The sequence below is a fragment of the Oculina patagonica genome, chromosome 2 (genome assembly GCF_052425735.1).
Source record: "Oculina patagonica isolate OP01 chromosome 2, crgOcupat, whole genome shotgun sequence".
Lineage (NCBI taxonomy): Eukaryota > Metazoa > Cnidaria > Anthozoa > Scleractinia > Oculinidae > Oculina > Oculina patagonica.
This window is the reverse complement of record NC_135759.1, coordinates 42,223,734-42,237,811: the sequence shown is the minus strand read 5'-3', so window position 1 is coordinate 42,237,811 and position 14,078 is coordinate 42,223,734. Positions and strand designations below refer to the sequence as shown.

At 37.2% G+C, this 14,078-nt stretch overlaps 1 protein-coding gene across 1 annotated transcript in view; it reads right to left on the bottom strand.

The window, feature by feature from the left end:
* The window catches only part of LOC144644728 (neogenin-like), a 29,232-nt gene extending 23,086 nt beyond the window's left edge, over positions 1–6,146 (bottom strand). Inside the window, exons 1-2 of the mRNA XM_078504247.1 lie at positions 5,963–6,146; positions 850–1,176 (exon numbers count right to left, since the gene is read on the bottom strand). Of these exons, the coding sequence (XP_078360373.1) occupies positions 850–1,176; positions 5,963–6,023 (388 nt within the window). The 5' untranslated portion in view covers positions 6,024–6,146. The remainder of the gene's footprint in view (positions 1–849; positions 1,177–5,962) is intronic.
* Between the last annotated feature and the right edge of the window lie 7,932 nt (positions 6,147–14,078).

The following is a 14,078-nucleotide window of genomic DNA, read 5'->3' as shown; positions in this document are numbered from 1 at the left end:
TTGTACACAACAATAAAAAAAAATTAAATTAAATGAACTAAGCAGTCGGAGGTGACAACCATGTGGCCTTCCAAGGGGTAAAATCAACAAGTGACATGACCCTGAATACTGGCGACACAGGAACATTTTAACAGCAACAAGCGACATCATCACAGCACTGAAATGCAACAACCACACAATGCAACAGCAACAAAATAGGGGGAAAAATGACACCAACATTTACAGCTGTTGGCTAGGTGACGTGGGTTCTCAGAAACAAGCAACATTTCGACATGGCTACCCCCCTTGGAGGGCCTCAACCATAAGAGTTCATGAACGTGCAAGTTCCTATGCCCCCTAAATTGGGATATCTAGAAATGCAAGACTCCGAAAAGGTCTACTTACTAATAGACATTTTTGGGTTTGTGCTTATATAGAATTAAGACAGTACAACAAAAGACACAGGGCATACCGCATACAATATGGAAACAAAGGAATATTTCTCACATCAGAACTCAGGGCTCTTGACTAACTTTTTAAACTTTCTGGTTTATTGGCTAGTAAAAGGACATGTCAGATTTTTCTAGAAAAGTATTGTTTCACTAATCAGATATATTGATTTCTATCAAGAACTGTTGACTTTTCCGAGTTTTTCACTAGCCAAAGTGGCTAGTAGGAATGCTAAACCTGGTAGCCAAAACCTAAATTTTAATAAGTCTTTTAAGCTAGTGCATTGGCTACCGATAGTCTCGAGCCCTGGAACTGGTAACCTGTAAATATGTTCTACAAGACACAACCAACCAACCCAACGGTAACCTGTGAATATGTTCAAACTTTGAAGACATCAACGTCACATAATTTTTGACTTACCAGCAACAATAAGCCGAGCTGTTCTACTAGCAATCTGGTAGTCCAAATTAGAAATTTGTGAAAACGCTTCACACTGGTATGTCCCTTCATCTGGCTTTTGAGTTTTATTGTGAATAACTTCCGAAAAATATAGAGATCCATCTGGTTTAATCATCCTGCGACTGTCGCCTGTTAAGTCCAATTTATTTCCATCTCTTTTCCACATTACACTTGGCTTTGGATTGCCTCCTACTTGACATTTGAGTTCTGCAGGTTTTCCTTTCTTAACATAAGTGTCTGAGGGTTCTTCAATAAAATATGGCGCTGATTTTGTTGAAGCTAACGTTCCTGCAAAAATGATTTCAATAGTTATTACAAGAACTAGAGAAGACATCTTCTTCCCAAAGTATAAAGCATATTAAAAATAAAATAGCGGTTGGTCATTAGGATGATGAAGACAGCAAATATGCAAATTGTCTGGAATTGAAATATCAACAGACAAAATATCATTTACAACTTTCTATTTATAATTTAAATTACAATTTGGTAAAGTAAGAAGGCCCAATTTAAATGATCACTTGCTGTGCATAGAGCATATAGAATAATACTGATAACTCAAACCATGCATTATTTTTGCTTTTGACAATATTCAATCTTAATCCAGCTCTCTGTATTATTTCTGCAAGGTTAATGTTTCCTATATCCACTGTTTGATATTTACAAAGTAGTGAGTATGCCGACTGTTTGCGCTAATGAGATGGATGGTTCCACCATGGGTTTGTTTGTTTGCTACTTCTAGAGGCTTATCATATCTAAGATTATTTATATACCAAGCGTACCATACACTGTTCACAATTTATTCATACTTCAGTGTAAGTGAAGAATAGCTCCCAGAAAAAAACCTGTCAGCCAACTGTTGGCGAACTGATGGCCAACACATTATTGACACATTGCCGACAGTCTACCAACAGGGAGTTAAGAACTCACAGCAGTCAGACAATTGAAATCCACTGGGTCAGTAATTTCAGTTTTTGCTTGCCTCCACTTAAATATTTCTTGCAGCCACTGAGGCTCACAAGACTAGTGGGGCTAATTTTACTTTTTTTTTTTTTTTTTTTTTTTTTTCCTTTTTTTTTTTTTTTTTTTTTTTTTTTTCTTATTTTTTCTAAATATAAAAAATTTCCCCCCCCTCCAGCCCCCCCCCAAAAACCCCCCCTCGAGTCTTTTTTAAAAAGCCCCCCCATTCCAAAAACGCCCCCCCTCTAATAGCGCCCCCGTTCTTATAAGCACCCCTATTCTAATAAGTGCCCCTATTGTGGATAACTGCCGACTGGGCCACTGACTTTTTTAAATTAAAAAAAATAAAAATAAAATAAAACTTCTATTTTCACTTGCCCAAGCGCAAAAACTTACTTGCCCCATCAGGGCTGTAATCAGACCTTTTACATAGGCGAGGCAAGATCTTGCAAGTGGGTTCTGGGGTACATGCCCTCCAGAAAATGTTAAAATCTAGAAGCTATGAATCTTTTTCAGGGACTTATTTTTTTTCATGAGGTATTTCTTGAGAAAAATCAATCTTGTTCAACTAAGGATTATTTTCCTAACAAAACATATTTAGATGCGGCAAGTGCCTTATCTTGCCTCTTGCTAGTTACTGCCCTGCCCACACAATCAGACCTGGATTTTTTTCCTTCTTTACACTTTCCATAATAAAAGAAATCCTTCAATCAAGCAGACAAAGAATTATTAAATTGCTCACAAATGCTTTTGATAAAAGCAAATCATTGTCATATAATTTTATTATATTTAGGTACACTAACTTATATAACTGTCTACCTTATTGTTTTTTTTTTCACGGGAACTTAACTTTGCAAAAATGAAACAGGTTTAATTCGCGGAACTTAATTTTTGCGATTTGGGCAAAAATACATAGAAAACGTTTGAAATAAATTTTTCGAGGGTCTTTAATTTTGCAATTTTCAAAGAATCGCGAAAATCACGAAAATTAAGCCCCGTGAAAATAAGTAACAATAAGGTATTTCAAGAAAAATGATTTTATCTACTGGAATCCTTCCTTATATCATAATCAAACTGTTTGATACTGGATATATAACACAAACGTACAGAAGCACCAAACAGTTCAGTGTATAAACTGCATTTACTATACATTATAACCATTGCTCAGCTTAAATGAGACTGTATTACACTTGAATATCTGTAAAAAGCTTACTACGATTTCCAGTTGAGTTGCGCGCAGTTTGGTGACGGTTTCCTCCGGCTGTTGTCAGGGCCTTCTCGTCCGGTCTTTGTTTTTGTCTGCCTTGCTCTCTCGTGCTTTTCCACTCTCGTCGCCCTTTTCACTTTCTCACGCGCTCCAGCGTTCCGGTCGTCTGTTGGGACGGTCGTGCGTCCTCTCCTCCTGTCTTTCCTTTCGTTCCCTCCTTCCACTTCCTTCCTCTCCCTCGCTCGTCCACCTCACCATTCATCTCCCAATCACTCACTACGCCATCTTCGCATCACCTTCCGTCCTCCTTCTCGTCTCTCACAGCAGGTCCCACCATCCGTGTGTCTTCAACTCCCTCACTAATCGTAGTACATTTTGAAAATGAATGTTGCATAATTAATATTTTATTATTGACTGTTGATAAAATGGCTGGGCATTTCTTTTGTCCATTTTTAAAGGAAATATTTTTTCTTGCCTAAAGGCTTGAAATAAAAAACTGTAAAAAAAATACCCACTCTCGGCAGTTGCATTCTACATGCATTACATGTACATGTAACAACCTTGAAGGTTCCAAAATATTTTAAATTTAAAAATATACCAATTAAACATTTTTTGTGATATAAAAAAACAAATTAAACACCTGCTAAGCATCCTTTTAATTGATGTTTTTAATGTATTTTTTTAATAGAAAAGATAATTACTTTGATTACCTATTATTTGAATTCCCCATATCTAATAATTGACTTTCCTATCTTAACAAAAGCAAAGTTAATTGTCTTAACTTGTAAATGGGTTCTTAGGAACAGTTTACAAAAACCAACAGACAAAATAACGTATGTAGTATTAGTTATGAAAGTCATCACAAGTACATTCAAACCAGTTGTCACTAATATTTTTTTATGTTACGTATGTTAAATCAGTCAAAGAATGCCGGTATATACTTTATATACCATTTATTTATTTTTAAAAAAAGGACACTATAAAGAGTCTTGACAATGTGCAAGTCCATTTTGAAGAAACCCTCAGTTCCACTTCCAAAAACTTCAATAATTTTTGTCAAAAGGAAAATAATTTATTTTCACTCATCTCGTAAAGCTGTAACATCTTTAATAACCCAACCTCGAGCAGCTTGTGTCTTCAAAAAATTATCATTAATTTGCTTTTAAGTCATAATGAAAATACAAATAAAGCTAAAGCATTAAATATTTCAACAAGAAAGATAAATATCTTATTCAACATTCAAAAATTTCTCTGTATCACTATAATGTTACTCTGTCAATAAACCAACCATGGAAAAAATACAGAACTTTGTAAAAACACTAAATTACACAAATGTTTAATCAGTTAAGTTGTATAATAATAATATGGAAGGTTGTGAAATACAGAAATGACTACTAAAAATTACACTTTATAAACCCTAAAGAGAATTTTTTAAGATTAAATACAAATGTTATCATTCTTAAACTAATTCAGAGCAGTGTGGGAGAAATCTAAAAGGTTACATGTGTTTACTTTATAATTAGTAAATTTATAAATTTAGAAAATCATTAAAATTATTCTTCGGATTGTGCACAACAAAGACCTCTAAAAATTACCACCAGAACTTTTAATCACATACTGCAATAAAACACGTTTAGAGCAATTTACTGGGTGTTGGGGACAAAAAATGAGTCATTTCCGCTTCTTTGTGAATCCCACGTTGTAATAACCTCCATTGATGATAATTATGGATATTTCCCGATATTTCGGTCAATTCTGGTTTCCCCAAAATACTAATAATCCTTTTGAAGCTGGTATTGCCTCTGTGGGTAAGTTTGCAATCATTACACCGTTTAATAAACCTGAATTTCTTTGTTGATAATCTTCGTTGGATTAAGCTTTCGGTGTTGCAATGTGGAACACTAGCGATTACCTACACACAAAGAACTAATGCCGCTTTTCACACCTTTACAAATGAAAAGGATGTAATTAAGTTCGCGAAATGTTCAGAAAATTCTGTGATCACTACCGTACGGAATCATAATAAGAAAAAAATTTTCCAGACTTAAAAATGGGTTATTCCTAAAATAAGCCCAAAAAAAGTAAATAGTCTCGTCTCGACTGCAGAAGAGCTATTTTGACTGGTTTGTCTCTGTATCTCAGATTAAGCTCCTAAAAACCGAAATACTTTCTTCTTGAATTACAGCAAATTGAAGAGCAACATGTGCAAAAGAAGACGAATGCATGGGGTGAGAAAACAGGGCGCCCCTGTCAGAAAAGAAGAGTTAATTACAACAAAATAGAACCCTGCACGCTGATGGTTCAAATAAAATGTTCATTCTAATTCTTTAGTTCAGTGGCAAGTATCATTCACCGGAAGAAACTAGAATGGCGTAAAAAGAACTAACGTTTAATTCATTCTTCAGTGATGAATGCGCTATATTATGATAAAAACGCACAAATCTGTAAATGCCATCTACTTCTATCGGTGAATTGCATCGCGCGAAAATTGTGCTCAAAACAAAACCCATCGAATGGGTAATGAGTTAAACATTCGCTTTCATGCGTTCATGCTTTCATTTAAATATTCTCGCAAATATTCCAAACACACATTTGCGGTCAACTATAAACGCTTCAAAAGCTCGTTTAGGAAGTAGTTCAAAGGGAAGAGAATCATTGAAGAGGACTTGGACCCGCAGCAAGGTAAACAAGAAGTCACTAAAACACGTTTTCATACCAAATAGAAGACCAAAATGTGTTCGGACAAAGCTAGAGAAAGGTTCTTTCTAAGAACAAATGTCCTAATGAATAGAAGTATTAAACAAAAGCCCGATAACGAGAAAGCGTAGGATAAACGTAGCGTGCTTATATTTCACGCCAACCCTTGGCAAAACGACAACAGTTTAGTGTATGACCAGTACAGCCCCATACCTGAAATGGCGGCGAACTGTACAATCGCCAACAGACACGCCTTGCATCTGTACAGTAGCATAATCCTTCGCCTCACGATGCAACGAAAACAGATAACAAGACGAGGAGGTTTTACGTTTTTACGTTAAACGCCAACTAACTTCACCGCATCTTCCAAACTCGGTAATTAATCAAATGCTTGGGATAAATACTGTTGTGCCGAGACGTCATCGGGTCATTTTGCTCTGCACCAATCAAATTGCAGGATAAAGCGCCCCCACTGTTCGCCTCATAAGTTCAGCTGTTTTCAAAAGAAACCTTTTGCTCAAGAAGAATTTTTGCGGATCTGTTTCCATACAAGCAGAAGTCTCCAGCAATCTTCGTATTCTGCTTTGATTATGCAATGTGGTGAGGTATCTAGAGGTATTTTTAACCCGATTCTGTGCTGATATTTCACACGGTGGCAACGGGGAGATAAAAATTTCTACCAGTGTCTGGCTTCGGTTGTTTGAGCAGTGGGCAAAAGAACAAGAAAAGATAACAATTAAGTCATTGTACTTGAAAATACAAAAGGAAAATTACTCTCTGCTTGTAAACGCATGCAAATTGGTCTATGCGTCAATGAACTGTATTATTCGATAGGAAGTTGGTGGTGCAGTTTGTTTACAAGCTCTTGTTTTGTCGTGACTGGCAGCTATTCAAGTCAACAGAGCCCATTAGTGTGCAAGGACAGGACAAGATACTTAGAATCTTCAAGTTTTAATTTGGAGGCGCCGAGAAGGTCCTTGCTATTATTTATATTGGAGTCATTTCGCACTTTCAAAGTGTCAAAAGATGAGCGTAAAATAAACAGAGTTAATGAAGAAAGAGACGAGTTAAAAGACTTTTTGTCGATCAGTCAGCTCTGCGGGCTTTCGGTCGATTTTGTGTCTCTGAGGTTCGACGTGCCAAATATAATTAATCTTTTCAAGACTCACTTTCTCAACTTGGAACCTTTGCGGGACAAATAAAATCGCAACAGATTTCCTCAGAAACAACATAGATCCCTGAAAACATTTAATTTGATTAATGTATGCAGCATAGTTAGTTATCGAGGTACTGTGTTCGCAGTTGTTTTAGTTAGCCCAGTATACTGTTACCATTCCATTTAGACAAAAGAAAATATTTAGAAATTATTGACTCCGTGGAAAATAGTACGCAAAAGAACGGCTTAAACTCCGGTGGAATGCGTAACATTGTTTTATTGTAGAAGCTGTCGTTATTGCAGGAAAAACTCATGATCAAACTAGAGGTCCGCAGTAAGCGATTACATTTAAAGCTATTTATAGATATAAGAATGAAATTTACAATTTGTCTTTCAGTATGAAGATAGCTTCAGCATTTTAATCTGAAGAAAGCTATTTTGACTTTTTCGGGTTAAAGGTTATCAACCACAAAAATATTGAAATGGGGAGGCTAGGGAGTTTGGTAAGACTCGGGGAAAACAATTATTAGAAAGTTTAATAGTTGCAGGTTGTATTAAAATTCCAGGGTTGCTTGTTAATTAAAACAGACGCTAAGCTGCGTAAAGATGTTTGTTGAAAGGATCTGTTAACAATGTTAGACAAAACAATAAAAAAAAACGAAACGAAATCAAAAAAAACGTTTTGATGAGAGGACCACGCAACGAAGTATGCTGAAACTGCTTGGCTTGACTCTTGCTTAAGAAATGCTCGTACCAGGCGTCATTCTATAAGTGTAACTAAAACCAAATTGGTTGCAAGGGATAGTATTACTCCTGGCATATAGAGAAAAATGTATCTGGAAGATTATCCTAGCCACTACTAGCTACCGTACTGAGTAATCAACTGGCCTGAAGAAATTTTACGCTTCTGCTCGTTTAAGTGGCCAGTCAGGCTTGGAATCGATTTGGTTTTAAAAAAACCAATACTGGCGCCTATTTAAATACCGTCAACGCTGTATTATATTTGTTTCTTTCAAACAATGGCTCGCTATTTTTAGGACGGTGTTCGCTTAATTAGCAAACCATTAGAAACCTAAAAACAGCCTCCCGAAACAGATCTTTCTTGTTTTTCTATTATTACTAATTTCATATTCGTAGAATTTCCGGGTTAAAACCGAAACGTTTGACAGAAGGGTGTGGTTTTTGAAACATTAGAAGTAGAAAATAAAATCTGGAACATTATTGTCATTAATCACTATCAGCTACTATCACTCCACTTTCCAATACATCATCACAAACAAATCTCGTAACCCGAGATAAATAATTGGAACTTCCGAAGAACAATAGCCAGTGCATAACCATTTCCTAGGTCCCCAAGTGCACAGCAATCAGCTCGTTTTGACAAAGTCTCGCGCAAACAAAAGCTGAAGGCTGAAACGACACATTCTGCAGTCCAAGCTTATTTTTTTTAAGACTTATTAACAAGGATGTGAATTATGTACGTTCTTAAACGCATATAAATTCGTAAAAGACTACATGAAAAGACGAACATGAACTACCCTTGGCAGATTAGAACCAAAGAAGATACAAAATCAAACCATGTTTCACTCTACAGTGACTCTGCTCCGTGAAAATTTTGACAGACTACATTCAAATCTTTGATAAACGATTTAATTGCCTGTAAAAAAGTAATTAATCCACTAAAGTGACATGTAGATAAATCCTGCGGTATATATTGATAGCTCCTGATTTGCAGGCTTTACAGAGCCGCTTCGGGTTTCAGTTTACTGAAGTTTGACCTGATCGACAGACAGTTCTAAGACTTCTAACTTTGTACGTGGCCGGATCCTGGACTGGAAATAAATTAGCAATGATCTATTTTATTTCCCAAAGCCACCCTGACAGTATATAAACCAGGACGAAACCACGATGTACGAGAGTGGCCTGTTCTTGTTGTTGTGACTCTTGTGCGCTCAAAGTATTCCTGGTCGGTCTCTCATGACAACCGTTAATTATTTCAACAAGTACTTTCTCGATCTCTCCAGCCGTAAATCGTCAGTTTAGTGTAGACCTTACTCCGGTGGACTCATTTCCCCCGGGGGGTCTCCGTTTTGTCGGGGGGCTCCGCCCCGCTCCTCCCCTTCCCTTTTTTCCATTTTGCCGTTGTCCCTTCGTTCCTTTTCGGTTCCCTTTCATTCCTGGTCATGCATGCTACCGTTTCTTCATTTCAGTGCGCTTCATCTAACAGCCATCTTGCATCTTCGAAATAATTATTATTAAAAGTCCCTTTCAAAACCTTAATGACTGATTTCCATACCCTTCGTATACCTAACTTGTGATCCCTACCCTTTCATTACCTAGCCTGAAGGTACCCCTTTCGGGCGGAGCCTCCCCGTATAGGCCATTATAGGGAGTACCCCCCTGGGCATTTCACAGTTTGCTCTGGCCGAGATCTGCCGCTAATAATATTATTATCGTTGGGTCCAAAAAACTGAAATAGTGTCCAAAGTAGTCTCAGTTCACGCTTCACTCCCCCACCCCTCTCCCCGGCCGGGACTCGGTATGGTACTGACAGCGATCCTTCTGTTTTGACTGAGGGTGAAATCAACTTTTGGTCCATATTCAGAGTTTTCAGGATTGCGACATATTATGGAACTTCTAAATAATGGTGTGATTTCCAAAGTGAGCCGCAAATAAACATGGATCTAGATGGCAAGAATTGAATTAAAATTGACATTCTAATATATTTTTTTCTTCTGGGATGTGGCTTTTGGACCCTTTTGGTCAGTGTCACGTATAATTCTCTTGACTGCTACGTTATATTAATATTGACACCTCTCGGATCGTAGGTAAGAAATGAATTTGAACCAGCCCGAAAATATATATGGATTCTGGTACCTTTTGGAGATTTTTCTGAAAATTTCGACAAGCATCTCCGTGAACTAAATTATTGATTGATTGTACCAGCCTTGCAATCAATTTGGTTTTATAAGCACTTAGAGTCAAGTCTGGTACGAGCATTTCTTAACAAGGATCCGGCAGCAGAGAAGCCAAGAGATCGCAACTGTGCCGCAAAATACGAAAAACCCCTCTAGCGCCGAGGTTATATATGAAATCAAGTCGGAACAAATAAAATAAGTCCTTGAGGGTGTTTTACAGGATATATCGTTTGGTACGTGTTCTTATAACAGTAAACACTAATAAAGTTTTGTCTTCAAAAATCAATCTACACCAATTACATTGTAATCGTGGTAACCTCTCTCATTACGTACGGCTAATTACGTACTGACGTTCTTCCGCAAAACAGTTTTTTCCGCATAATGATACAACTGCAACAGCGCCGGTATAACTTAGCCAAAACCTGAGCTTTCACTGGAACTGAACGGAGATAGAGCCAAGTTGAAAGCAGTATATAAACGACTTGCACACAATAATACAATACTTTATTATCTAGCTCATCAACCTCTGTGAAGGATTATTTTACTATTGGTGGTACCGTGTGTTTGTAGTATACTACCAAACGTTCCCCTCCCCCCCCCGGGGGGGGGTGGGTACTCCTTTGTACAGGTATGTGCGCGCGGCGCCAAAGAAAAGGTATGGGTTTTTAGCAGTTTTGGTCCAAAAGGGTCTAGATTTTGACCATTTTCTCTAAAATAAGGTATGGTTTTCACTCTGGTCATCAAATTGGTATATTCGGGGAACTATTTTAACTCTCCTCCAATGTTTGCACGTAGCGTCTGTTCAATTCATAATAGTAAAGTGTGCTTGTGGGTGAGAACTAGCACACTTGTAATACAGTTGTGATGTTTTGGCTCTGGATGTCTTTTGGTCAATCTGAAGTGTAGCAGGAAAGTCGTAATCTGGTCAAAATAGGGTAAGGGTTTCAGGAGCACACACACACTCAAGGTCAAATTTTGGGGAGTTCTAACCCGGGGCGTTTTCTTTGGTCCGTACTAAGTTTTGGTAACAAGTCTAACAAGAGGGAATATTTGGAGCGAACGAGAAACCTATGGGAACATCACAGTTGTTTCAAGTTCAGTCCCAAGTAAGGCTCGAAATAAATGTCATTTTCCCACAGGGTTTCGTAGACGGGTTTTCACGAATCACAGCGTTGCAGATTCTTGTTTATTTAATTAACTTAAAGAGTCGGAAAGAAAACATATTCAGATGTTATCAGCCTTACTTTTTTATAAAGTTTGTTTATAAAAGAACTGGTCGTTACGAGGACTGTCGAATGGTCTTTCACCGTCTTCTTTGCGGCTGCGGCGCGTTTTCTTTCTCTGCGGCACGGCGTGACAGCTGACAGTGCCATTCTTTTCCTCTCCACTCCGGCATGCGCACTGTAATTGCGAGCAGAGCCCACCCACTAATTCGGCGTGCACCTTGGCGGCCTATGCGGACTCAAATTTTGAGGGGTCATTCAACGTCTGTTACGGGGGGGGGGAGGGGGCATTTTGTAACTACCTCCCTCCGTGATTATTACTCCGGAATTATATCCTAACATATACCATTGTAATCCTGTATTATCAAAATATCGCTGTACTTTAGCCAAAGTGCTTAGTAGCAAGTTTCATTTTCCGAGAGCTTGATTGGCACTACAAGCAAACCAGGAATGATTATCAAAAGAAAACGACTCGTCAGGCAGTCACGAACCACGACTACCTTTCAATTACAACCGCCACATTACAGTACAAGTTTGCACGTTCTCACGCGGGACAACCAATCAAATCTGTCGAGGTGGACATTTCTGGTTAATTGATCTCTTTCTTTCATTTTTATCCAAACGCGCGTGCTGTAATTCGCGTGTTTTCTTGTTTGTTTTACTTGGCAGTCAACTGACTCACGCTGTGATAACAGCTCACGCCTTTTGGTCTATCCGCTCCAACTAGTTGACATCCATCTGGTTTTCTATAAGTTGATAGCCTGTCTTTCTTTTCAGTTTTCCAACGAACTCAGTGTCTTGCCGTTTTTTTTAAAATCCTCGAAATCCTAAAAAAAAAACAGTTAGAGCAATTTCCCTCGCGGAAGAGCGTTGGAATTAACTTAAGTTAATATCACTAAATGTAATCATCAAGTGAATGAAGAGTTTTTACCCAGAATTTCATAAAATGTATTTATTGAACCCACGGAGATTCATATCTATAGAATCAGGATAGGACTCTCAATAAAACCTACTCGGCTTATTCAAGTATGACAGTAAATTCCTCGATATTAGTAGTATCGGTAAATTCCTTGGTTAGCATCGGAAATACTTAAATTCCAATAAAACTGAACTGAAAAAATCCAGCCAGTTCAGCTAAAGAAGCCAATTCTGAAATTTTTGCGAATATAATTTAAATAATTTAAAGGAATCAATCTTTCAAACATATGATGAGTACTGACAATAATCGCAAGCTTTGTTTACCTCTGTTGATCGCAAATGCTGGCACCTCTGCAGGGGACTAACACTTTATTTAACCTTCTAATTGACATTTAATAAGAACTGTTAGTAATGTATGGAATGTCAATAACCATAATCACTTCAACATCAGTGTGTTCAGTGGTGTTGAAAGAGTTCTTTGAATCACTGTGCATTTGGGTAGGTAGTTATCGGACATCGTTAGAATTGGGAGCTTTTTTATTAATTGTTAGAAGCATTTGGAACTGCACAGTAATAGAACATATATTATACATTGTACATATTTGTACATTATATTTTTCGCTGCTTCAGTGCCTGATGTTCGTAATTAAAGGGACACTGTCACCAGTTTCATTTCAAACCTCAAGAGCCTAAAGACATATGGAAACTACAAAGGTGGTCCAATTTGGCAAAAATCACCATGCAAGTGTACTGAAGTGATAAACAAGTGAAAGTGGCTCACTTAGATCTAAAATCAGGCTGACAGTTTTTTCAAGTGGACTGGAAAATTCACTAAAAATATCTTCCTCTCCCTTCAACAACAATTCATTTTACATCTTCATCTTGTGTCCTAAATGCATTTCATGTACGAGAAGACCTATTTGCCAATTTTAGTTTTTTTTTACGAAGCATTAAAATCCTCGTGACAGTGTCCATTAAATTTTTAGATTTCACATTTCTATAAACGATATTAACCAATTTATATCTGATATATTTTTGTAGTATTAATTTCGTTAGTTAGTTAGCTAGTTAGTTAGTTAGTTAGTTAGTTAGTTAGTTAGTTAGTTAGTTAGTTAGTTACTTAGTTAGTTACTAAGTTAGGGGACCTAAAAAAGGGAGAGCCTTACTGTCCTCCTTTTCAAATACTGTGATACTGTATGTTTTGAACTAAATTAATAATTAAACGTTCCTTGTGGTTGTTGCTGTTGCTTTTGTAGGTTTATTTCTGAAGAATAACTTAATTGTTTTTTAGCAAAACAGTCAGATCGGTCCATAGCTATAGAACACTGATTGTAGAATTTTTGTCAGCTTTATTTCTATTGAGTGAGTAACTCGGATAAAATTTGCTGCTGCATGTACCGGTACTTTTATTCCAAAAATATATGCTGGGGACTGAATTAAACTTTGTCACTAAAAACTGCGCTTATTTTGTCGACGATCAGTTATTTGCTCAAAACTATCATACAATATGCAGGATTTAGGAACCAAAACGAGTTTTTAGCACTGATCCTGAAGAAGACTAGTTGTGCTAGTCGAATATTTGTTCATTTACTTGGTCGGCATTTCTGCAGGTCCGGCAACAAGAAGTTCTGGATTTGCCCGTTGTGTGTTCCCTCAATTAAAAAGTTTATTATATGAGCTCAATTCAGTTTTATGGATTAAAAATGCATTGATTTTGGAGTGATTCCATGAATTGCAACACTATTACATGTATTACACATTTCCAAAGAGGTGTGATGCATTATTCACTGAATTATAGAAGAAGTATATTTCGACTACTATTCTAGAAAACGAAAACGGGGAGTAGTAACGTTTTTATACTAGAGAATGTCGGAAATAAAATATACCTTTCTTTGTTGAAATATCTGAGGGAAATATGATGAAACATATATACTGTTTCCAAATGTTTGAAGAAGCGACTGAGGTCATAAGCTTTGAGTGTACGTGTTATCTTTTTCCTGTTTGTCTGGTTTTGCTGATCGTCGTCGCTGCAAGATAATTTCTTTTCAGCACTTACCTTATTACATGAAATTTTCGCGACACGTTAATTTCGCGAATTTCGCATTCTAAAACAT